The sequence below is a fragment of the Pantherophis guttatus genome, chromosome 7 (genome assembly GCF_059756535.1).
Source record: "Pantherophis guttatus breed Tessera chromosome 7, ASM5975653v1, whole genome shotgun sequence".
Lineage (NCBI taxonomy): Eukaryota > Metazoa > Chordata > Lepidosauria > Squamata > Colubridae > Pantherophis > Pantherophis guttatus.
The window spans coordinates 11,042,852-11,065,680 of NC_142069.1; the positions used below are offsets into that span (position 1 = coordinate 11,042,852).

Here is a 22,829-nt window from a genome sequence, read left to right on the forward strand (position 1 = left end):
AGGAATCATACCGCGTGAGAGGTTGTGAAGCAGTCTCCCACTCCAAAATAACAATTGTAGTAGTAGCAATTATATAGATAGATAGATATAGATAGAAGTTATGTGTGTATGTATGTATATATGTATATGTATGTGTATATATGTGTATACACATACACATATATATACATACATATATATATATATACACACACACACTGAAGCCCAACCCAAGTCTTGCTGAATTAATTGCCCGGTCCCATCCATGCAGCTTTTTCCGCTGCTGCCTTTGGCCATTCATTTTAGTTTATATTTATATTTATTATATTTATATTAGGTGAAGAAAGGGGAACCTTCCAGGCGGGGTGTTTCCCGAGGGGGGGGGACAGTGTCTCCCATTCCAAGCCCCAATCCTAAAGCCCCAATGCTAAAATGACTTTATATTAACAATCAACGTTGGGAGAGCAATGAGGAGCTCGTGGAACAGAACAAGGATTAAAAAGCTAGGAAGGAGGCTGCATATGGGGAGGATAATGCCAACAATCATTACTACAGAAGCAGGAATATTTGCCCCCCCCCTCCCCTCCCTTCCCCTCAATTCACCCACTCTGCGTATCCGTGAGGGAAATCATGATGTCGGTAAGAGCCGCCGCGCCAGCAGGACAAAGAACCGAAGAGAAGGAGCCGGAGCCGCCTCAGGAGCCCGTTCGCCACGTCCTCCGGAAACACGCAGCCCCCTCAGACTCCCCGGCTTTCGCCTGCCGACCCGCCTCCTCCTCCTCCTCCTGCCGCCGAGGCGCCCGCTCTGCCGCCGCGATCCAAAACGCCATCCCATTGGGGCGAGAGCGCCGAGCCAATCAGCGCCGGCTTTATTCCGCTTCCTTCCTCCGGCCGTCGAGGTGGGGGCGGAGCTTCGGCTGAGCTGAGGTGGCCGAGGGGTAAAAAAGCGCGAGGCCAGGAGGGGAGAGGCGCGCGCCGCGGCGGATTGGCTAAGGCAGGCCCGGAAAGGGCGGGAGGGAGAAAGAAGGACTAAAAGGGGCGGGGCCAAGATGCCGGCTGGAATTTCTTGAGCGCGGCGGAGGGAGAGGTTGGTCTCCTCATTTGGGGAAGGGGAAGGGAAGGGATGGGAGGTAGGTCGAGGGCTGCTCCGGGAGGGACCCCGAGGTGCCTTTTTTTTTTCTTTCCAAGAGGCAACTGGAATTTTTTTTTTAGAATAGAATAAGAATAGAATAGAATAGAATAGAATAGAATAGAATAGAATAGAATAGAATAGAATAGAATTCTTTATTGGCCAAGTGTGATTGGACACACAAGGAATTTGTCTTTGGTGCTTTATATGTTCTTAGTGTACGTAAGGAGAATAAAATACATTCATCAAGAATAAAAAGATACAACACGTAGTGATAGTCAAGGATACTAATAAGCTATCAAATTGTACTAGGAAACAAAACAATATAAATTGTAAAGATACAATATAAAGATACAAGCGACATGGTTATAGTCATAAGTGGGAAGAGATAGATGCTAGTAAGGAAGAGAAGAATAATACTAATACAGTCTTAGTAAATTATTTGACAGTGTTGAGGGAATTATTTGTTTAGCAGAGTGATGGCGTTCGGGAAAAAACTGTTCTTGTGTCTACCGTGTGTCCCCAAAAATAAGACCCTGTCTTATATTTTTTTGAACCCTGAAATAAGCACTTGGCCTTATTGCCATGTGCTCAAAAGCCCGATTGGGCTTATTATCGGGATGTCTTGTTTCCTGCCAAGGAAACAATCGATATAAATCATAAGGATACAAGAACAAAGTTACTGTCATGTGGTCATAAGTGGGAGGAGATGGGTGATGGGAACGATGAGAAGAGTAATAGTAGTGCAGTCTTAGTGAATAGTTTGACAGTGTTGAGGGAATTATTTGTTTAGCAGAGTGATGGTGTTAGGGAAAAAATTGTTCTTGTGTCTAGTTGTTCTGATGTGCAGTGCTCCATAGCGTCGTTTTGAGGGTAGGAGTTGAAACAGTTTATGTCCAGGATGCGAGGGATCTGTAAATATTTTCACAGCCCTCTTTTTGACTCGTGCAGTATACAGGTCCTCAATGGAAGGCAGGTTGGTAGCCATTGTTTTTTCTGCAGGTCTAATTATCCCTTGAAGTCTGTGTTTGTCTTGTTTGGTTGCAGAGGCAAAGCAGACAGTTATGGAGGTGTTTTTTTAAAAAAATTATTATTTTATTATGGAGGTTTTTCTTTGAAGACGTTTCACTTCTCTTCTAAGAAGCTTCTTCAGCTCTGACTGGATGGTGGGGAATGGGAAGATTTATATTCCTTGCAGAGAGCTGGTCATTTGCATCCTTTTTAGAGAGTCGTTGAGGCCACCTGGAGGTTTATCTGTGTCCTCAGGGTCACCTGAGTGGTGCAAACGGATGGGGAGCCTTCTTGAGACAGTTGAAAGGACTGTGTTGTAGACTGGAGATAGATGATGTCGTATCCCTCCCCCTCTGTTGAGAGAGGGCTGTTCAATTTTGACATAATGGCCTCTTTGACCCCTCTTTCAAACCAGCCTTCCTCTCTGTCTAAAATGTGGACCTTGCTATCTTCAAAAGAGTGGCGTTTGTCTTTTAAATGCAGATGGACTGCTGAATCTTGTCCTGATAGGTTTGTTCTCCTATATTCTCCTCCTTCCTGGAGGTTTATCTGTGTTGTCAGTCACCTGAACAGCTCTCTCTCAGCAGAGGGGGAGAGATACGGCATCATCTATCTCCCTCATCTACAACGTGGTCCTTTCAGCAGTTCCAAAAAGGCTCCACACCTATTTGTACAACGGGTAGTCCTCAACTTACGATCACAATTGAGCCCAAAATTTATGATGTTAAGTGAGATGTGTGTTAAGAGAGTTTTGCCCCATTTTACGACTTTCTTTGTCTGCATTTGTTAAGTGAATCGCTGCGGTGGTTAAATTAGTAACACGGTTTGTTAAGTGAATCTGGTTTCCCGATTGGCTTTGCTGATCAGAAGGTTGCAAAAGGGGATGGTGTGACCCTGGGACACTGCAACTGTCATAAATGTGACTCAGTTGTCAAGCATCTGAATTTTGATCACGTGACCAGGAGGATGTTGCAATGATCGTTAAGTGTGAAAAACTGTCATAAGGTCCTTTTTTAGTGCCGTTGTAACTTTGAATGGTCACTAATGAAGCCTTGGTAGTACAGTGGTCTAAAGCACCCTGTTATTAAGACCAGCTGCCTGCAATTACTGCAGGTTCGAATCTCGCCAGGCTCAAGGTTGACTCAGCCTTCCATCCTTTCTAAGGTAGGTAAATTGAGGACCCAGTTTGTGGGGGCAATAAGCTGACTTTGTATAAATATACAAAAGGATGAAGGCTATTGCTTAACGCATTGTAAGCCACCCTGAGTCTCTGGAGAAGGGTGGCATATAAATTAAATTTAAAAAAAAAACTGTTGTAAGTTGAAGACTACTTGTACTCTAGTGACCCTGAGGACACAGATAAACCTCCAAGTGGCCTCAACTACTCTCTAAAAAGAATGCAAATGACCAGCTGGCTGCAAGGACTATAAACCTTCTATTCCCCACTATCCAGTCAAAGCTGAAGAAGCTTCTTGGATGAGAAGTGAAACGTCTTCAAAGAAAAATCAAGAAAGTCCAGTTGCCTCTTGAAAAATGCACCTTTGGGACAACTTATGACCTGGGTGACTGAGAATCTCCATAGACACTTTGGGAGGGACGTTATGTCTGGAGTCTGAGAGAATGAGAGATTACAACAATCCTGCAATGTAGGCTCCTGATTGTTTTCCCTCTCTTTTACAAATAGTGTGATTGAATCAGTCTTAAAAGGTGCTGGCTGGGGAATTCTGGGGGTTGAAGTCTGCCAGGCTTAAAGTTGCCAAGGTTGGAGACCCCTGCTCTACAGATTTTTTTTAAAGATTTATTTCTTAAAGACAAGGGTTTTGTTTTGCAAAGTACTAATGGCCGCATCTTTGTTACTGGTGTTTCCATCTTTATATTGGCTTGTTTTTGTTTTGATGCTTTCTATGAGACTCTCTCAGCCCTAGGAAACAGGCAATGGCAAATCGCTTCTGAAATCTTGCCAAGAAAACTGCAGGGACTTGTCCAGGCAGTTGCCAGGAGTCAGTGCTGCCTCAAAGATTCCCCCTCCCTTAAAAAAAACCCATAGCAATGTTTCTTTACCTTGGCAACCTGAAGAAGTGTGGAATTCAACTCCCCAAGATGAGCCCAAAAAGATGAACTGGACAGATGATATGCTGCTCTCTAGTGGCCACAATAGGTTGCATACAAGAAAGAAAACAGATGTAGGAATTATCTTTTACATCTGGTTTTGTCCCAATGTCACTGACAATTGAAAGCTGCATAGCTCAGAGAAGAGTTTAAACCAATCTGATCAACAGTCTTCCAATGTTGACAGTGTGCCAGATTTTTAAACTTCTTTGCTCTGCCTGATATTCAGGTTAGTTGCACATTTCAGGAGAAATAATAAGTTTATTTGCTATTTTAGGACTTCTGAATTGGTTCTTACGTTATAAAAGGTATTGCCTTACTGTAGATTTTGAGTGTTTTCTTAATGGTCTTTTGCACCACAGTCTTTGTTTTTAGTTTAAAATCTGGATTAAAAAAAGCTGCTTTTAAAATGAAAAAATGGCTATCTAATAACAAACTATTATTGCTCTTTTCCACAGAGTTCAGGGCAGAGTAAAATGTATTCCTTCCTCAGGCGACTTGAGGACCAGTGGCATGTTGGAGATCTTAAGCACTACATGATGTCTGTCAACTTGTTGAATTTAATGAGTTGTAAGTGGGACTGGGGATGCTGTGCCCATCGAACAGGGTTTAAACACAAACATAGTCCAACCCTGGCATTTTATTCATCCTGTTAGGCTTAGCATAGACTACAAGTAATCCTCAATTGACAGCAACTTTTTTTTTCCCCCAGGAAGAAACTGTTGGAGTATTGCTTTGATCAATATTTGGTAGTGAAGCACTTTAAAGGCGATGTCAACTACTCTTTCAGGTAACTCATGCTTCCAAAATACTTTATTACAACAGGTTATATCTGTCTGTCTGTCTGTCGGTCTGTCTATCTGTTTGTCTGTGGTGGGTTTCAAGATTTACTACAGGTTCTGTGGGTGTGGCTTGGTGGGCATGGTATGGCTTGGTGGGCGTGGCTTGGTGGGCATGGCAGGGGAAGGATACTGTAAAATCTCCATCCCCTCCCTACTCCAGAGGAAGGTTACTGAAAAATCCCCATTTCCTCCCGATCAGCTGGGACTCGGGAGGCAGAAAATAGATGTCTTCCCATGGAGTGAACCAAGTCTTTTAGTTCTGCAGCTGTTATAATGTGAAACCAAGATTGAATTATTGCATTTATTAACTGGGTTTTATTGCTGGGTCGCTTCTGACTAACAAGTTTCTTTAGTTGGCTCCATAGATTTTCAACTGGGTTAAGGTCTGGCCTATTCCCAGGCCATTCCAGCAGTGGAATATGATTATCTTGAAACTGCCCCCCCCTCCGCCCCCAAAAGTGGTGTTATTAGCCATCAAACCTCAAAAATACACTTTCCCCAAAAGGTTTCCACAATTTTGGCCACTACTGTATATGCATGGATGTGTTATAGATCTTTTGGATTTGGGCTAAATCAGCTTTTAGTTTGGAAAGAAGGGGCCTTACTGGATATATCAATGGACAAGTTTAGTCATACTGGAGTGTGTCTTTCTTTAGAGCTACTTTAGAGGCCTGGTTGGAGCAAGCATAAGAGAAAGAGAAAGCATGACAATTCCTTGCAGGGTGTATTAAATTCCCACCAAATGGAGAAAAAATGTTGCAATTTCCCCCTTCTTCAGTGCTGCAGGAGGAGCTGGGGTCTGTTGACGATGAACTGCAGGCACTGGAAATCCAGATTCAAGAACTTCTTGAACATCAGCAACAACTAATTCAAAAGAAGACCATATTGAAGAAGAAAATACGACAGTTTTCCGACACGGAAAGCGGGAGCAGCAAAGAGAATGAATCAGCAACTGAGGACTGGAACAAAGAAGGTCTTGCAAGTCCAGAATCTTTATTATGTTGCCATTAGAGTCAAACAATGACCTAATCAATGTTATGTTCAATATTCAAAAGATGTTCACTGCTATTAAATGCAAAGGCTGTTAATTTTATGTACTGTGTTTTACGGACTATAAGACGTACCTTTTTCTCCCCAAAAAGAGGGTGAAAATCTGGGTGCATCTTACACTCCAAATGTAGCCCCGCCCAGCTGCTCAAATGGAGGTTTCAGAGGCTGAAAGAAGCCTCTGAAAGAAGCTTCAGAAAAAAAGCCTCCAAACAGAGTTTCAGAAAAAAAAGCCTTTTTTTCTGAAGCTCTGTTTCGGAGGCTTTCAGAGGCAGAAAAAAAGGCAAGGCACAGAATTTACAACCAATGAACCTATTGCTAAAATTTACCTCTAGGAACAGCTGATTGGGGGTATTTCGGGAGGCTGATCCACCCACCAATCAGCTTTTTTCTTATTTACCTCCTCAAAAACTAAGGTGCGTCTTATACTCCAGTGCGTTTTATACTCCGAAAAATAGGCTACATCTGTTTTTTAGTTAAATGAGGTGAAAGCAGCATAAATCCTTTTCTGCATGCTCTTCATACTTCATGCAAAGTTCCCTCTCTTGTTGCTTCAGATCAATTTAAAATTTGGGGAAGATTCTTCACTGCTATATTAAGCAGTCATAATATTTTGACATATAAATAACCACTAGTTTGATGTTCATTTAAATCAGGAGTGTCAAACTTGATTTTGAGGGACGCATCAGGGTTGTGTTTGACCTCGGGGGGGGGGGGGGGCTGGCCAGGGTGGGCGTGGCCAGCTCAATGTCACTTGTGTCGGGGGTTAGTAGAGCCTGTTGTGAAAACAGGCTCCTAAGGTCCGCTTTCGGTTGCAACTGCCTCCTGCAACCCTCTGCCAGCAAAAACAGAGCTAAGGAGGGTTGCCCGTGACCCTCCCAAGATCCATTTTCTCTGGCAGAGGCCCTGCAGGCTGGTCCTTTGCTGTTTCCAGGGTGGCCCCACAGGCCAGATCTAAGCAACCCGCAGGCCAGATCTGGCCCCCGGGGTCTTGGTTTGACACCCCTGATTTAGATCAAAAGAAGTTGGCTGTAGTTCACTTGCTCATAATTGACTTTAGTTTTTCAGAAAGGGTCTTACCCTGCTGGCCTTTGATTCTCGTTTCTATTGCACAATGAATATATTGATTGTAAAAGAGAGAAAAATGGAGATGGAAAAGCAAGTAGTTCTACATCTTGTTCTCTGGCTGAGGTTTTCCAACTCAATGGTCTCAGTACAGGGGTTTTATTTTTCAGTTTAGAAAATGGACAACGTTTAAAATTTGGTTCATTGTTGCCCCTTTGCAGAGAAAACCCTTTAAACTGTCTTTCTATACCCAAACGAACCTCAAAAGTTGTTTTTAAATGTTCTTTTCACAGACTTTCCGTGGTCCGCAAAGATTAGGGATGTGTTACAAAAGAGCTTTGGCCTCCAGAAATTTAGGCCCTTGCAGCTGGAGACAATTAATGCAACAATGGCAGGCAGAGATGTATTCCTCGTCATGCCTACTGGAGGGGGAAAGAGCCTGTGTTATCAGTTGCCGGCAGAAGGTTCTCAGGGTAAGTACCTGCGTTTTGTAACTCAAGCAACTGTTGCTGGTTGAAGCCAGTAAGAAGTAATGGATTCATACTGCATAATGTTCTAACAGCCTTTTCTAATCTAATACTCTTCAGACAAGTTAGGACAAACAGATAGGAAAACATTTTCCTTCCAATCTTCCATCTGCTGGTAAGATTGCTGTTAAGCAAATCTAGCGCAACAAGCCACTAGAACAGTGCCCTCCCCCACCTTTTGGGCACCAGGGACCGGTTCCATGGAGAGAGGGTTTTCCGCAGACCAGAGAGGGCGTGGATTGGTGTGCTGTCTGCATCCCACGGATGGGGCTTCGTGTGAGAGTATATTCATCAATTGGAATAGGACATGGTAACAAGGTCAGCCAATGTATAGGCATAGCAACTAAGTCAGACAATGAAGGCTGTTTGGGAACTGAGACAGACTGGAGCCAGGGCGTGTGTTAATCTGCAGCTTCTGAGTCTGTGCAGAGAAACTGAAACTAGTCTGCTCGGCTGAAAATGAAACTAACTGTTCTCTCCTGCCTTGTGTTTTGCTTGTAACTGCTACTACGTTGAAGAAAAATCTATATTGGTATCGTACATTTATCTTCATGTATTATATGTATATAAAGAAGTTAATGAATCCTGCTGCATCAGTTATCTTTGTGTGCTTTTCTGGATTTGATTTTCTACTGCAAACTCTTGATACTTAGCTTGTTTGCACGGCCCGGTTTCTGGCATGCTGTGGCCTGGTGCCGGTCCACAGACCAGAGGTTGGGGTTCCCTACACTTGAATATAAACAGAGAGCAAACCCCACTCCGAATTAGCACTGATGATGTTACCTAGTTTGGGTAATGAAATGTCGGCTGGAAAACAATCAAACTCAGGCAGCATCAAGGAGCCCTCCACTTTCCTTCTGCAGTATGACATTTCTCTTATTAAATGAAAATGTGCCAACAAAGAAAATACATTTTTCCAGTGATTAATACGATTTCTTTTTTGTTCCAGGCTTCACCCTTGTGATCTGTCCTCTCATCTCCCTCATGGAGGATCAGCTAATGATGTTGGAACAGCTGGGTATATCAGCAACTTTACTGAATGCTTCCAGCAGCAAGGTATGGGCTAGGTGCCAAGTTGACCAGTTACCAGAGATGTTAGTTTTTGAAAGCAGCAGCTGTAAGTGAACAAGAGTGATTCTGCTGATTAGAATGAGTCTTGCCACCAAAATGACATAGGAAAAAAAAAAAGATTATTCGAAGAGATCTATATGTTGATGCTACAAGAAACAGCATTGGATTTAATACTTGATTGAAAGGCCAAAGGACTCGGCTTTCTTGATTTTTTTTCCCCTTGAAAATGTTTCACTTCAGTTCTTCAGAGTCGAAGAAGCTTCTTGGATGAGAAGCGAAACATTTTCAAGGGAAAAAAAAATGAAGAAAGTCCAGTTGCCTTTTGGAAAAGCATCTTCGGGGACAACCATGATCTGGATGACAGAGAATCTCCACAGGCTCTGTTGAAACCTTCCAACTTGGAAATGATCTCTTTTTATCTGGCAGACAAACCAGAATTTACTTCTGTCGCCTTCCGCTTTTGTTTCTGATCTGGAGCGGCTAGTGCGGAAAGGAACCATTAGCACCACTCAGGTGACCCTGAGGACACAGCTAAACCTCCAAATGCTTCAATGACCCTCTAAAACAGGGCTGTCAAACTCGCAGCCCGCGGGCCAGATGCGTCACTTGCTGGCCACGCCCACGCCTGGTTTAGCGAAGGGGGAAAAGTCACGATACATCATGTGACACCACTGAGACGATGTGAGTTTGACACCCCTGCTCTAAAAGGATGCAGATTAACAGCTGCCTGCAAGGAATATAAATCCTTCCATTCCCCACTATCCTGTCAGAGCTGAAGAAGCTTCTTTGATGAGAAGCGAAATGTCTTTAAAAGAAAAAACAAGAAAGTCCATTTGCCGCCTGAAAAAAGCACCTTTGGGACAACCATGACCTGGATGACTGTGAATCTCTACAGACTTCTAGTGCTGAAAATTGGAACTGTAAACAAGCCTCATGCAGGTAGTTCTCAACTTAGTGATCATTTCAAGTTACGGCAGTGCTGAAAAGAGTCCAGTCCTCCCATTTATGACCATCACACCATCCCTGTGATCACGTGATCGCAATGCAGGAACCAGTTTGCGTTGATTACAGCTGCAGTGTCCTCCAATCACATGGTTTACTTTACTTTACTTTGCTGGTTTCCAGCAAGAAACGGCCATTTGGAAGAATGGCTTCACACCTGAAATTGTGGCATTCGCTTAATGACCAAAGTGATTTGCGTAATGATCCATTATAAAAGTGGTCATAAAATTGGGTCCAACTCAGCTTAACGTAACGATTTAGAACAGAAATTCTGGTCCCAATTATGGTCATAAGTTGAGGACTACCATATTTTTCAGAGTATAAGACACACATTTTTCCCCCCTAAAAGAGGATGAAAATTTGGGTGCGTCTTATACACCGAATGTAGCCCTGCCCACCCGCCGGCCCTCACCCTTTGGCCTCTGCCTCCCAGCAATTTGCCTCCTTGGAGCGAACAGCAAACAGCCTGTTTCAGTTTCAGTTTCAGTTTCAGCTTCAGCTTCAGCACAGCCTGATTAGCACAAGCAGCTGATTGTCGGTTGGATTGGCCTCCCGACCCTCAGCTGTTTCAGGCTGCAGGGATTGCCATTGCCTGTTGCCGTCTCCACGCACCCCATTTTCGGCCTTCACTGATTGCTGCAAGGAGGCAAATTGCTGGGAGGCAGATTTTCTTTTTCTTGTTTTCTTCCCCCCAAAAAGGTAGGTGTGTCTTGTAGTCCGGAATGTCTTATACTCCAAAAAATACAGTACTTGTAAAAGGAATGATTATATAATGGGTAGTGCAGAAAAGCAGGAAAGACTATCATTATCATGACTATCATTATTAAATTTATTTGCTGACTACTCGTGCCAGTATGTCCAGTGATAAGTGGTGTCAACAGTTGAAGGAGTAAAGGACCACATCTCTGAAATGGATATTTAAAATAGGCACCTTTTGTGGGGAAAAAAAGCAAAACAGCATTTATTGTATTCAGTATGAATATATGGACTGCTGTTTAACACAGTGTATTTCAAACTTGGCAACTTTACGTGGGTAGACTTGGCAACTTTACATGGCTGGCTGAGGGATTCTGGGAGTTGAAGTCCACCTATTTTACAATCGGCAAGTTTGAAAAACACTAATTGAACACATTACCGATACACAGTCAGATGCATGATGCCCCTATGTCCAGTTTTGCCAGAGTTTGCAGCAGCAATCACATCCAGAAAGCACACACAGTTGACTGATTCAGCAGGATTCATTAACTTCTCTTTCTGTACATAACACATAAGTAAATATACAATAAATATAAATATAAATCTAATAAAACAAACAAACAAACAAACAATACCAAAAGCAGAGGAGAGAACAGTTTTCAGTTTCAGTTCAGAGAGCAGACTAGTTTCAGTTTCAGGTCTCAGCACAGCACTCAGAGCTAAGCACAGCTAAGCCACGCCCAGGCTCCTTGCTGTCTCAGCTCCCATTGGCTGACCTTGTTACTAAGCCCTATTCATTGGCTGACCTTGTTACCATGTCTCTGCCAGTCATGAATACGCTGACTAATTTTCTGTACCTCACTTGGGAAGAACTGCAACATTAACATTAGCAACTAAATATTTGGAAATGTCTGAGGGGAATTTGTGCCAAAACGTGTGTGACAAACTGACCCATATTGAGTCAGGCCTTGGCATTTTCTAACTGGCTTGAATGATCTCCTTTTCTTCCCACACAGGAACACGTGAAGTGGGTTCATGCCGAAATGCTGTCTCGCAACTCGCAACTGAAGCTTCTTTATGTGACTCCAGAGAAGATAGCGAAAAGCAAGATGTTTATGTCAAAGCTAGAAAAAGCTTATCAAACAGGACAGCTGACCCGGATTGCCGTAGACGAGGTCCATTGCTGTAGCCAATGGGGGCATGACTTCAGACCTGGTATATCTACCCAGGAGACACTTAATGCAAAGAGGGAGAATTGGTGTTTTTCTCTGCTAGCAATCAAATTACTGCTCTTCCCCTCTCTGCACGTTATCCTATACATTTTATCTTGCGCTTAGTGAGGGGGATTTCTCCAGTCAGAAGAAAAACATTGGCAACATTTTCAGAAATGCTTTCCCACTGCTTTTTTCTTCCTAGGGCTGAGCGAGAGGGACCGGCCCAAAGTCAACCAGCTGGCTTCATGCTTGAGGCGAGACACGAGCTCACAGTCTCCTGATTTCTACCTTTTGTGCCTTAAACCTCTACACCAAACTTGGCCCACAATCAGTGATGTAATGCAACATCTCTGCTCTTTTCTTACACATCCAGATTACAAATTGCTTGGGATCTTAAAACGGCAGTTTCCCAATGCTCCCTTGATTGGACTGACTGCCACTGCGACAGGACATGTGCTGCGCGATGCACAGAATATCCTCTGCGTGCCCAAATGCATCACCTTCACAGCATCCTTCAACCGACCCAATCTCTATTATGAGGTATTTTTGTTAATATTAGTTCCCCACCCTGTTTTAAATTACTAAAATCTCTTCTAATTTGCCCCTATATCTTCTGGGAAAATGTCCAGGACTGCTGGAACGCAAGTCTGGAGATCACTAATTTGTCCTTCATTCTGCTTTCATTGCTCTTATTTTATTTACTTAGAACAGTGTTTTAGAACCTTGGCAACTTCAAAATTTGTGGACTTCAATTCCCAGAATTCTACATGTAGCCAGCCTACTGGCTGGAGAATTCTGGGAGTTGAAGTCCACCCATTTTAGTTGCCGGAGCTGAAAAGTACTGACTTTAGAACAGATGGCCTCAACATTCCATACTGAGAGACTGCTTTTAATTTTAAATTTATGTAAAGCTTAAATGACTTAAAAGGGATTTTTGAATGCCTTTTGAAAAAAAAAAATTAATTCATTTTAGGTTCGTCAGAAGCCATCATCTGCTCAGAATTGCATTGAGGATATTGTGAAGCTCATCAATGGAAGATACAAAGGCCTCTCAGGTGAACAGTCTAAAGAATCCCTTCCGAGAATACGATAGCATCTCTAAGAGATCACCATGGTTAGCCTTGTCCCACACCCTGTTTGAGTACTGAGCACATGCTCAAAATAGAAAATGTGTATTGTTTTCAATCTAACAAAAAAAACCAACACATTGCCTTCTGGAAATTAAGCACCTGCTGTGGATTTGTGTGTGTGTGTGTGTGTGTGTTCTGGGTTTTGCCTGAAACAAAACTTTAAGCAATGATGGAGTGGTTTTAGGGTACAAATAAGGCAAAACTGCCCCTCCCATCTTCCTAGCAGTTCCCTCTCCCCTCTCTCCCATTGGCTGCCACCACCAGTGTTCCATCATAGCAAATCCCACTGCTAAGAGAATTCCTGAAAGCCTGGCATGCAAGCAGATCAGCCACCAACAGGCACATAGACATAAACAACAACTACATACCATTCAAAAGAGACAATCAAAAGGCCATAAAGGAAACAAAAAGTCCAAAACACCTCCTCCACAGTAATCATGACCAGATGTGCATAGATTAATGCAAGATTAAGATTAGATTAACAATCAAGAAGCAAACAATACCCAATCAAGGAACTGCCAAGTGAGCTAACAGTAAACAACAACCCAATCAAGGAACCACCAAGACGACTTCTATCAACCCTGACAAGGCAAGTCAGTAGTATATAAAATTAGAGCGAACCTCACTCCCTACTAGCAATGATGCTGTTACCTGGTTTGGTAATGAAACATCTGCAAGAAAACAACCAAGCTCAGAGAGCACCAAGGACCACACGGTTCATCCCTGAGCTACTAGTATCATCCCACTGGCTTGCTTGCCTCCTATCTTCTCAATGTTTTCATCCCTTCCTCTCCTCCTTCCTCTCATCTATTGCTGCCATCACTCAAGAAACCATTAAAACTTGGTTTTTTCATTGCTATTAAGCCTTCCCTGCCCACTCCCCAAAGGAAACCCTTCCAGGAGCAGCCAACATTTGACCAATATCAGGAATAAAACAGCCTTGTGTATGTTTCAGTTCAAATATGAAGCACCCAATACCAACGGTTTGGTTCACCAAACGATTATGCATGAAGCCATATTTATCCGTACTGAATACCACTATGCTAAATGGATTAAATCAGGGGGCCCAACCAGTGGTGATTTTTTTTTTACTACCGGTTCTTTGGGCGTGGCTTGGTGGGCGTGGTGTGGCTTGGGCGTGGCAGGGAAAGGATATTGCAAAATCTCCATTACCACCCCACTCTGGGGCCAGCCAGAGGTGGTATTTGCCGGTTCTCCAAACTACTCAAAATTTCCACTACCAGTTCTCCAGAACCTGTCAGAACCTGCTGGATTTCACCCCTGGGCCCAACCTTTCTGGCTTTGCTGTCTGGTGGGGACAGGGAGACCGGATGGTGAGTGGCAGGTGTGTGCAGCTCCCATTTGCGCAAATGGCACACACGCCCACTGCTCACCCAAATGGAGCTGCGCTAGCAAGTGGAGCTGTGTGCTCATGCACACTCACCCACCATTTGCACAGCCCAGTGCTGAATGGGCCAAGGCCCAGTAGTGGGCTACGGCCTTGGCAGTTGGGGACCCCTGGGTTAAATAACCTTCTCTTTTGCTTCTATTCTGTTACATTAAATAGCCTTTACTTATTTTGTTGACACAGGAATCATCTACTGTTTTTCCCAGAAAGATGCTGAGCAAGTTACTATGAGTTTACAAAAACTGGGGATTAAAGCAGGTACTTACCATGCAAATATGGAGCCCAAAGATAAGAGCAGAGTTCACAAGCGGTGGTGTGCCAACGAAATCCAGGTGGAGTTTGTGATACGGAAGTTTTTCTATTCAACCGGGAATGACTTAATGTCCTGATTTTCGTCGTCTTTACGTTTCAGGTTGTGGTGGCCACTGTTGCTTTCGGCATGGGAATTGATAAGCCAGACGTGAGGTTCGTCATACATCATTCCATGAGTAAATCCATGGAAAATTACTACCAAGAGAGCGGACGCGCAGGTATACTTAAGCAAGAACATATTCTGGAGAGAGATTTGTGATTCTTAGCTGCGGGTGAAAATGTATATTTTTTTTAAACTCAATCCAGGTCGGGATGACCAGAGAGCCGATTGCATCTTATATTATGGCTTTGGTGACATATTCAGAATCAGCACTATGGTGGTGATGGAAAATGTGGGACAACAGAAGCTGTATGGGATGGTTTCCTACTGTCACGATATGGGAAGGCAAGTGGCTTTCTTCACTGATGGGACTGACAGATGTTTTCCTGTGTTGAAACTACAGGTAGCTCTTGATCTTCGACCGTGATTAAACCCAGAATTTTTGGTTGTAAGTCATGACAGTCATAAAGCCGGTTACCGTGTGACCGGACCTGATTTTATGACTTTTTTTTTTGCAATGGTGGTTAAGTGCAGTGTGAATGCAGCAGTTGTTAAGCGAAACCATCATATGCTAAAGGACAGGTTTTGCTGGAAACTAAAAGTAAAGGCCAATTTCCAGCAAAAATGTTGTAGGTAAGATCATGTGACTAGGGCTCTGTGAACAGTTGTAATTTTGGTTGCCAAGTGCCCAAAATGCAGTCATGTGACTATTGGGGAAGGGGCAGATGTCAGAACTTCAAAAACAAATACAGATAGTCCTCAACTTACAATGACAATTGAGGATTATCCGTAGACTGTAGGTCAGGGGTGTCAAACTCAAGATCTGTGGGCCGAATCCTGCCCCCGGGGTGCTTAGATCTGGCCCACGGGCCAGTTCTGGAAACAGTGAAAGGCTGCCCTGCGGTGCCTCTGCCAGTGAAAATGGAGCTTGGGAGGGCCATGCACAGCCTCCCCAAGCTCCATTTTCAATGGCAGAGGGCTGCAGGAGGTTGTTACAGCCGAAAACAGAGCCCGGGAGGACTGCATGCAGCTTCTCTGAGCTCCACTTTCACTGGCAGAGGGCTACAGGAAGTCATCGCGGCCAAAAATGAAGCCCGGGTGGGCCATGCGGGGCCGAAAACAGAGCCTTGATTAGTGATGTCGAGCTGGCCACGCCCACCCTGGCCCCCTGAGGTCAAACACAACCTTGATGCAGCCCTCAATGAAATTGAGTTGGACACCCCTGCTGTAAGTGGTTGAGGAGTATCCGTAGACAGTAGGTGGCTGTGCGTATGTAGGCCCACTGATTGCTTCTGACTCTGGTATTTCTGCTGCAGATGCCGCCGAGTCCAGATTGCTCATCACTTTGACGAGGCCTGGGATTCTGCCAGTTGTAATAAAATGTGTGATAACTGCTGCCAAGAAGAGAGTAAGTGGGAGAGCAGGAAAAAGAAAACCCAACGGAGAGAATCGCTACCAACTCGGTTTTTCCGAACTGGAATTTTAAGAGGTTGAAGATGAAAGTGATAATTTGCATAGGCATAAAAGCCGGTCGTGAGTCATTGTTCCGGATTCCAAAACCCTGTTGTATATCTCTGCTTTAGTTCAGCCGTTAGCGTAACGGTTCACCAGGCACAATTAGAGACTGTTAAGAATATCGTCAGACTTTCCTGCTGATCAAAGTTAGCGTAGCATAGCAGACGTTCCCAAATCAAATGAGTAACCATTTCTCTATCGGGGCTTTTGAAGGCATCTGCGTAATAGATTTGTTTGACTCATGTGCAAATGAGAAAAGATAGCAGAAATGTCTTAGGCATGAGTTATCTTCCCAGTCTAATATCTTCCCCCAAATAAGACCTTTTCCAAAAATAAGCCCTAGCCTGGTTTTTTACATGTGCACCCAATATAAGCCCTACCCCACAAAATAAGCCCTACTCAAGAGCCTGCGCAGCTGCCCATTCCGTCTGGTTGCCCATGGCTATGAGGTGAGGGGGGTTGAGCTGCCCTACAGTGCCTTACCCCAGGGCCCCCTCAGCCAGACCATCCACGCCCCAACACCTGCCTCACAGCAGCAGCACCATCAGCCATGTGCAGCAGGAGGCCATGTGGCCACAGGCCCACTTATGCTTGCTTGCGGCCACAACACAATAGAATGGCCTGGCTGTGGGGGCCCTGAGGCAGTGCGGGGCACGTGAGGCAGCTCCACCCCCAACCTCACATATGGCCGCCTGCCCCGCCATGAGCAAGCAGAAGAAGTGGACCTCCTGTACATGGGGGAAAAAATAAGATCCCCCCCAAAAAATAAGCCCTAGTGCTTATTTCGGAGCCCAAAAGAAAATAAGACCCAGTCTTATTTTCGTGAAAACACAGTATTTATTTATTGTTTATTTATTTATTTATTGGTTCGATTTATATGCCGCCGTTTTCCAGAGACTCAGGCCGGCTTACAATGCGTTAAGCAATAGCCTTCATACTTTTGTATATACCTGCTTAGTAGGGCTTTCGCCCCCCCCCCCCAAGCAGTGTTCTTTTTTATATGAAGTCAGTTTATTGCCCCCACAAACCGGGTCCTCATTTTACCTACCTCGAAAGGATGGAAGGCTGAGTCAACCTTGAGCCTGGTGAGATTTGAACTTGCAGTAATTGCAGGCAGCTGGTGTTACTTAACAGTGCTTTAGTCTGCTGCGCCACCAGGGCTCTCACAATTGACAGAAATGCAGGTGATAATCTGAGATAATGCCGCCTTTTTTCCCCAGTTGTAAACTGGTCATATGAAACACTTTCATTGATGTCTGTTTTCTTGAGATTTTGGAGTACAGTTTAAAGTGCTTACCAGTTAATTACACAACTGGTTTGTGGAGATGAACATCTAGGATGCTATCGATAGACTTGCGTTAGGCTTTCCTTGACCGGCAATATTTGAATTAGGGATGCATAGTCTGAAGTCCTGAATCCATGGATACCTAGGGCCTCTTTGAAAGTGGCTGATGCAGCTGATCACTGTCAGCGTTCCAAAACAACCCAACTCCAATAGAAAACTCCGTCATCCCAAATCTTTCATTTATTGGAATAGGTATACTGGCATATCTGGGAAAACCCGAATCTTGAGAGTTCCGGGTTTTCCCTCAAATCAAAACCCCATATCCAGTCCCTGCACCCATCAGTCCATCACATGGCTCAATCACCATCTGTCCCAACTTGAGCCACCACTGCAACCACTCCTCCAGATGCAGGAGCACCCTCACCTTGACCGAAAAGAAGGATGCTATTATGTCTAACTAACCCCCCCCCTCCTACTTTCCGAAGCTGCGTGGAAGCTTCTGGGGTCAATATGGCTTCCAAAGCTGACAATCACTGTATGAGAAATTAGAAAGATTTGGCCCGTGGACAAGAGAACCTGTGTTTTCAGATTTGTTTGGTTCACTTTCTTTTTTTATTGGACCCCTCTGCTGGGCAGATCCCTGATTGGTTTCTGTTCTTTCATATTTTTTTTTGTTTTTTACATACCGGTATTTAGAAACATGGGAGTTGATTACCCAAAAGGTCCAATGTAGGGCGGAAACTGAATCTTAATTACTGCTTTTATCTTGCTAGCTTTCCTTGGGATTGATATTTGTGTTCATGTGTGTGAATTCTCTCCTCTCAGCGTTGGAGAAGATGGATGTGACGGAGCACTGCAGGGAACTCATCAAGATTTTAAAGCAGGTGGACCAAATGAAGCAGAAATTCACTCCTCTGAAGTTGATCGATGCTTGGCTGGGGAAGGGTCTATCGAAACTGGGATTGGAGATTGCTGCTCCCAAACTTCCCCGTGATGTATTGGAGAGAATCGTTGCCCATTTGATTCTGCAGCAGTATCTGAAGTAAGTTCGGCGGCTTTTTAAAATCTGCCCTTTCCCGTGCCACCCACGTAAATTCTTCATCACCCCAGTGCTTGTCTCTCTTACTCAGATTGCTGGCTTGAGCAATTGGCTTCTAATCTTAGTGCATGTCCTGTAAAATCCTTCTCTAAATCCTCCCTTTCAGTTAACAAAAAGACTTTGCCTTCCAGGGAAGACTTCAGCTTTACAGCCTTCGCCACAATATCCTACGTGAAGATAGGACCCAGAGCTAACCTTCTGAAAGATAAGGGTCATGTTATCACTATGCAAGGGATACAGGGCAAAAATAAAACTGCTAAGGTGAGACTGTGTTATTTTTCCCCCCTTATTTTTCAACAGCAGTATCCAGTCATTCCGGCTGTGGTATATTTCAAAGTTATTAATCTTCACTATAGCTTATATTCAGTGGTGAAATCTAAAATTTGTTACTACCAGTTCTGTGGGTGTGGCTTGGTGGGGGGGAGGTAATATGACTGGGTGGGTGTGCCCATTTTTTTTTTTTTTTTTAAATAATTTCTACAATCTCTTCGGCAAAGAAGTTGTAAAAAAATGCTTTCAAAAGGCTCTGATGATCCCAGCTGAGTTGCCTGATCGGCAGAGGCTTTTTAAAAAAGCCTCTGCCGATCAGGCAACTCAGCTGGGATCATCAGAGGCATTTAAAAGAAAAAACCCCTTTTTTTCTTTTAAATGCCTCTGATGATCCCAACTAAGCCGCATGATCATCAGAGCCTTTTTTTAAAATTATTTTTAAAAGCATTTTTTTGGCCAAAGAGGTTGTAGAAAAAATGCTTTTAAAAGTAAAAAAAAAAGCCTCTGATGATTGTGCGGCTCAGCTGGACATGAGGGGGGGGGGAAGGGATTTTTGCTACTGGTTCTCCGAACCACCTGCCTCCATCGCTACTGGATCGGGCGATCCGGTCCGAACCGGGAGCATTTCACCCCTGCTTATATTGCTGAGAAGCGCCTTAGGATGTTACTATTCGTTATCTTTGCCTGATTTCTATCTGATAGAACTTGGAGACAAATTGAGAAGCCTCTCGTAGCTCTGCTGCCTTCCCAGGAATATCAAGGTGGTAATTTTGAATTCTGGAACAGGCAGCTGTTTCTACTTGGAGCTGATTTCCCAAGACAGTTTCTGTTAGTCTTGAATCTTCCAAGGATAATAGAACTCAATGAGATTTGAATTTTGATGTGGCTGCAGTTTTCCTTGGGCCAGTGAGCTTGTAGCAAGAACTGACTGTTTCAAAATTCCACCCTATACTTTTTTTCCTGAACTTGTGTTTGTGTAAGGGGAGCAACCAGTGGTGGGATGCAACCGGATTAACAATTGGTTCGGTGAGCGTGCGCACCTAAAGCGCTTGCGCGCAGTGTTCAAAATACAGCAATTTGAAGCTCAGCTGCTTACCTTCTAAGGCAGCCCCAGTAAGTAGAACAGTGGAGGCATGGAAATCAGCTGTGCCACGCAAATCAGCTGAGCCAGAAAGAAGGAAATAAAGGACAGGATAGGGCGGGGCCGGGTGGGCGGGGCCAGCTGATCGTCGGCGCTATTGGTTCGCCTGAACTGGTCCGAACCGGTTGAATACCACTGCTGGGAGCAATTTACACAAGTAACTACTTGATGCATGATTTCTTGAACAATTAAAGTAGAATCTGTGCAGTCACATGAGGTCTCAGCTTTGTGAAACTCACAAACATTAAATTACTGGTCTGAGCAGATAATAAAGTTAAAGGCTGCTGGGAGGCTGAATTAAATGCCACCATTTTAAAATGTGACTCGTGTGTCAGCTAAATGATTCCGCGATCAGTTCCAAAGAGATATGGCGTGGTAATAGATCTACAAGCTTCAAATATTTGAAACACATTCACATCGTTTTATCACTTTCCTGTATTGCTAATATCTAGTTCTAGAGAAGTTAATCAGGTGTCCTCCAAAAGGTTTGGTCTACGGCTATCAAAAATCTCTTGGCAGTGGTCATATTGATTTGAGTTGATCATATTTAGAAGGCCTGCTATTAGTCTAATCAGAGCAATGCCTTTTCTATCCCTATAGCCTATCTCAGAGAAAGGCAAAATGTTGCTTTTTTATGGAACTATTAGCTGATAACCTGGCGTTGCCCAGGTATTTATTTATCCCAATCCTGCCTTTGAGGTGATTATCTTCATTAGCAGGCACCTCCCCTGACAACTTGCCCTCTTTGCTTGAAGCTGAGGACCTAGGGTGGGTTTTTTTTAAGAACCAATCCCCCTTACCAGAGGGAGCCCCCTTGTGGAGTACTGTGAAGCCATTACCATGGCAACTCCACTGTGCTGTACAGTAGAAGCCATTTCAAGGCACAACAGGCTGTATCTTAACAGAACTTGAATCCAAAATGCACACTATCACTGTCAAAAGTACTGTGATTTGACTCTATAGATACAATTCATTCCTTTTCATTTCAGCAGCCCAGGCATTCCAGAGTTATGCTGGAACACACACACACACCGAGGGGTGCTAGGGGTGTCTTACCCCCACAGTATTTTTTCCAGAGAGTAAGTCATCTGTGTACCAAGTTTAGTTGAAATTGATCGAAGCGTTCCAGAATTATGCTGGAACACACACAGAGCCATTTTTTTATATATAGATATTTGCCAGAACTTTCAAGAAGATTCAGAAAAGCATTACCCATGTAAAGTTTGTATTTGCTCTAATATGTTAAAAATGGCTTCATCAACAGGGGAAATGTTCTCAATTATCCAGTCCGAGGACCCCAGGAAAGAAAATGAAGTTTACATCCCCAAACCAGGAAGGTGACTCTCCTTCAAAAGATCAAGTTAAAGCAAAAAAAGTCAAACTTACGGCTAATAAAGAGGAAGATGAGCTTGTGATCATAGATTAAGAAAGTTGCTTCTTGGGACAACCTACACACATCTTTGCCTGTGGGAAGACAGGCCAGAGAGTCAGAAAAAAAAAGAATTTGGTTGGAGAAAACAGGTCGCGTATTGGTGATTGCTATTACCTGGCCACCAAGCCATGTTGGCAAAAGAAACTGCTTTCCTGATGTTTTTAAACATACATACACACTGTCAGATTTTTTTTTAAATGCAGATATAAAACCTACGGTAATGGAACTGGAAAGTTTGAGGCAAACGTTAGAGGCTTGGCATAGAGGAAAGTAAGCCTGTCTTTAAAAAAAGAAATGGCTTTTCCAGAAGGGAGGCTCCTCTTTGGCATGAACTCTTCTAATTTGCTGCTGAAATAAAAATGCCTTGAAATGCAACTTTATACACTCGCTTCTCCTTGAAAAGTCCAGCGTGCGAAGTTTATTCTGACATATCAAATGTCAAAAGTAATTCTTGAAAGGCTGAGAGATCCAGTGATTGCAGATAAAAATCATGTAATTGAGCCAGGGGCGGGATCCAAATCCCGTCACTACCAGTTCACTCGTGTGTGCACGCACGGCGCTTCTCCGCATGCACAGAAGCTTCTGCGAATGTGCAGAAGCATCCGGGCGAGTGGGCGGAGCCTCCCACTGCCGCTACCGGTTTGCCCGATCCAGCACGAACCGGTAGCAACCCACCACTGAATTGAGCTCAAAGTAGCCCTTTACTTTTTTAACTCAACTATTTGATGGTGCTCTTAAATGAAGGGCTGTAAGCAACAAACACCTTCAGGATTTAGAGTCCATCTTGGTTTTTAAGTATAGAAATGCTACTTCAAAGTAAATGTTTATTAAATTGGAACAGTATCTGAACCTGGTCACTTTAATATCTCTATAAACAGTTTTAATCATGGCTTAAGTCTTAATACTTAATATTTATATGTATTATACTTAATATATATTATGTATTTACATAATACGTAAAACTATTATAGGTTTTTTTTAAGTCAAGGGAAATACAATATTTCCCATGACTTTAAAAAAAAAACTATAATAGATGTCTTTTATTATTACATCAAAGGTATTGTCCCCAGAATATCAAGAAGCTGCCTTGAAATTCTGAAAACTGCCCTAAAAGTTTAAAAGGAAAATATAGTTTAGTTGAGAAAAGAGTTAGAATATAATGATTATATTATGTAGAACCTGGGCTCCCACAGATTCTTTACAGAAAACTCCTTAAGCATGTGAAGTTCAATTGTAAACAATTAGGCCTGCTATAAAAACACAGACTCTATTCCCACATTGTATTAAGCCTCACTTCTCCTTCCCTGAGTGAAAGAGAAAGTCTCAATGGGTCAAGAAAAACGAATCTTGCGAGTTTACAAGACTGATGGCAATAGGGAGCAAAGCTGTTCCAGAATCTGGTAATCCTGCTAGAAATACTTTGAAATGTGGAAATAAACTTCATG

General features: G+C 43.4%; 2 protein-coding genes across 4 annotated transcripts in view; one reads left to right on the forward strand and one right to left on the reverse strand.

Annotated features, from left to right (window-relative positions):
- GOLT1B (golgi transport 1B) overlaps positions 1–935 on the reverse strand; it is a 17,523-nt gene extending 16,588 nt beyond the window's left edge. Inside the window, exon 1 of the mRNA XM_034442605.3 lies at positions 587–935. Coding sequence (XP_034298496.1) covers positions 587–611 — 25 coding nt within the window. The 5' untranslated portion in view covers positions 612–935. The remainder of the gene's footprint in view (positions 1–586) is intronic.
- RECQL (RecQ like helicase) lies at positions 861–21,759 on the forward strand. Of its 3 annotated transcripts, none has more exons than XM_034442606.3 (16): positions 861–1,066; positions 4,687–4,798; positions 4,941–5,018; positions 5,849–6,043; positions 7,476–7,655; positions 8,659–8,765; positions 11,495–11,693; positions 12,066–12,232; positions 12,666–12,747; positions 14,414–14,562; positions 14,643–14,760; positions 14,849–14,987; positions 15,959–16,050; positions 18,268–18,484; positions 18,673–18,802; positions 21,217–21,759. In XM_034442606.3, the coding sequence occupies exons 3-16, from the start codon at positions 5,000–5,002 to the stop codon at positions 21,376–21,378; spliced, it is 1,956 nt and encodes a 651-aa protein (XP_034298497.1). In that variant the 5' UTR covers positions 861–1,066; positions 4,687–4,798; positions 4,941–4,999; the 3' UTR covers positions 21,379–21,759. The 3 variants fall into 3 exon arrangements, with proteins under 3 accessions (XP_034298497.1, XP_087729787.1, XP_087729786.1); XM_087873660.1 differs by lacking the exon at positions 861–1,066 and adding an exon at positions 3,295–3,765; XM_087873661.1 differs by lacking the exon at positions 4,687–4,798 and having other exon boundaries at positions 878–1,066.
- Positions 21,760–22,829: the final 1,070 nt, after the last annotated feature.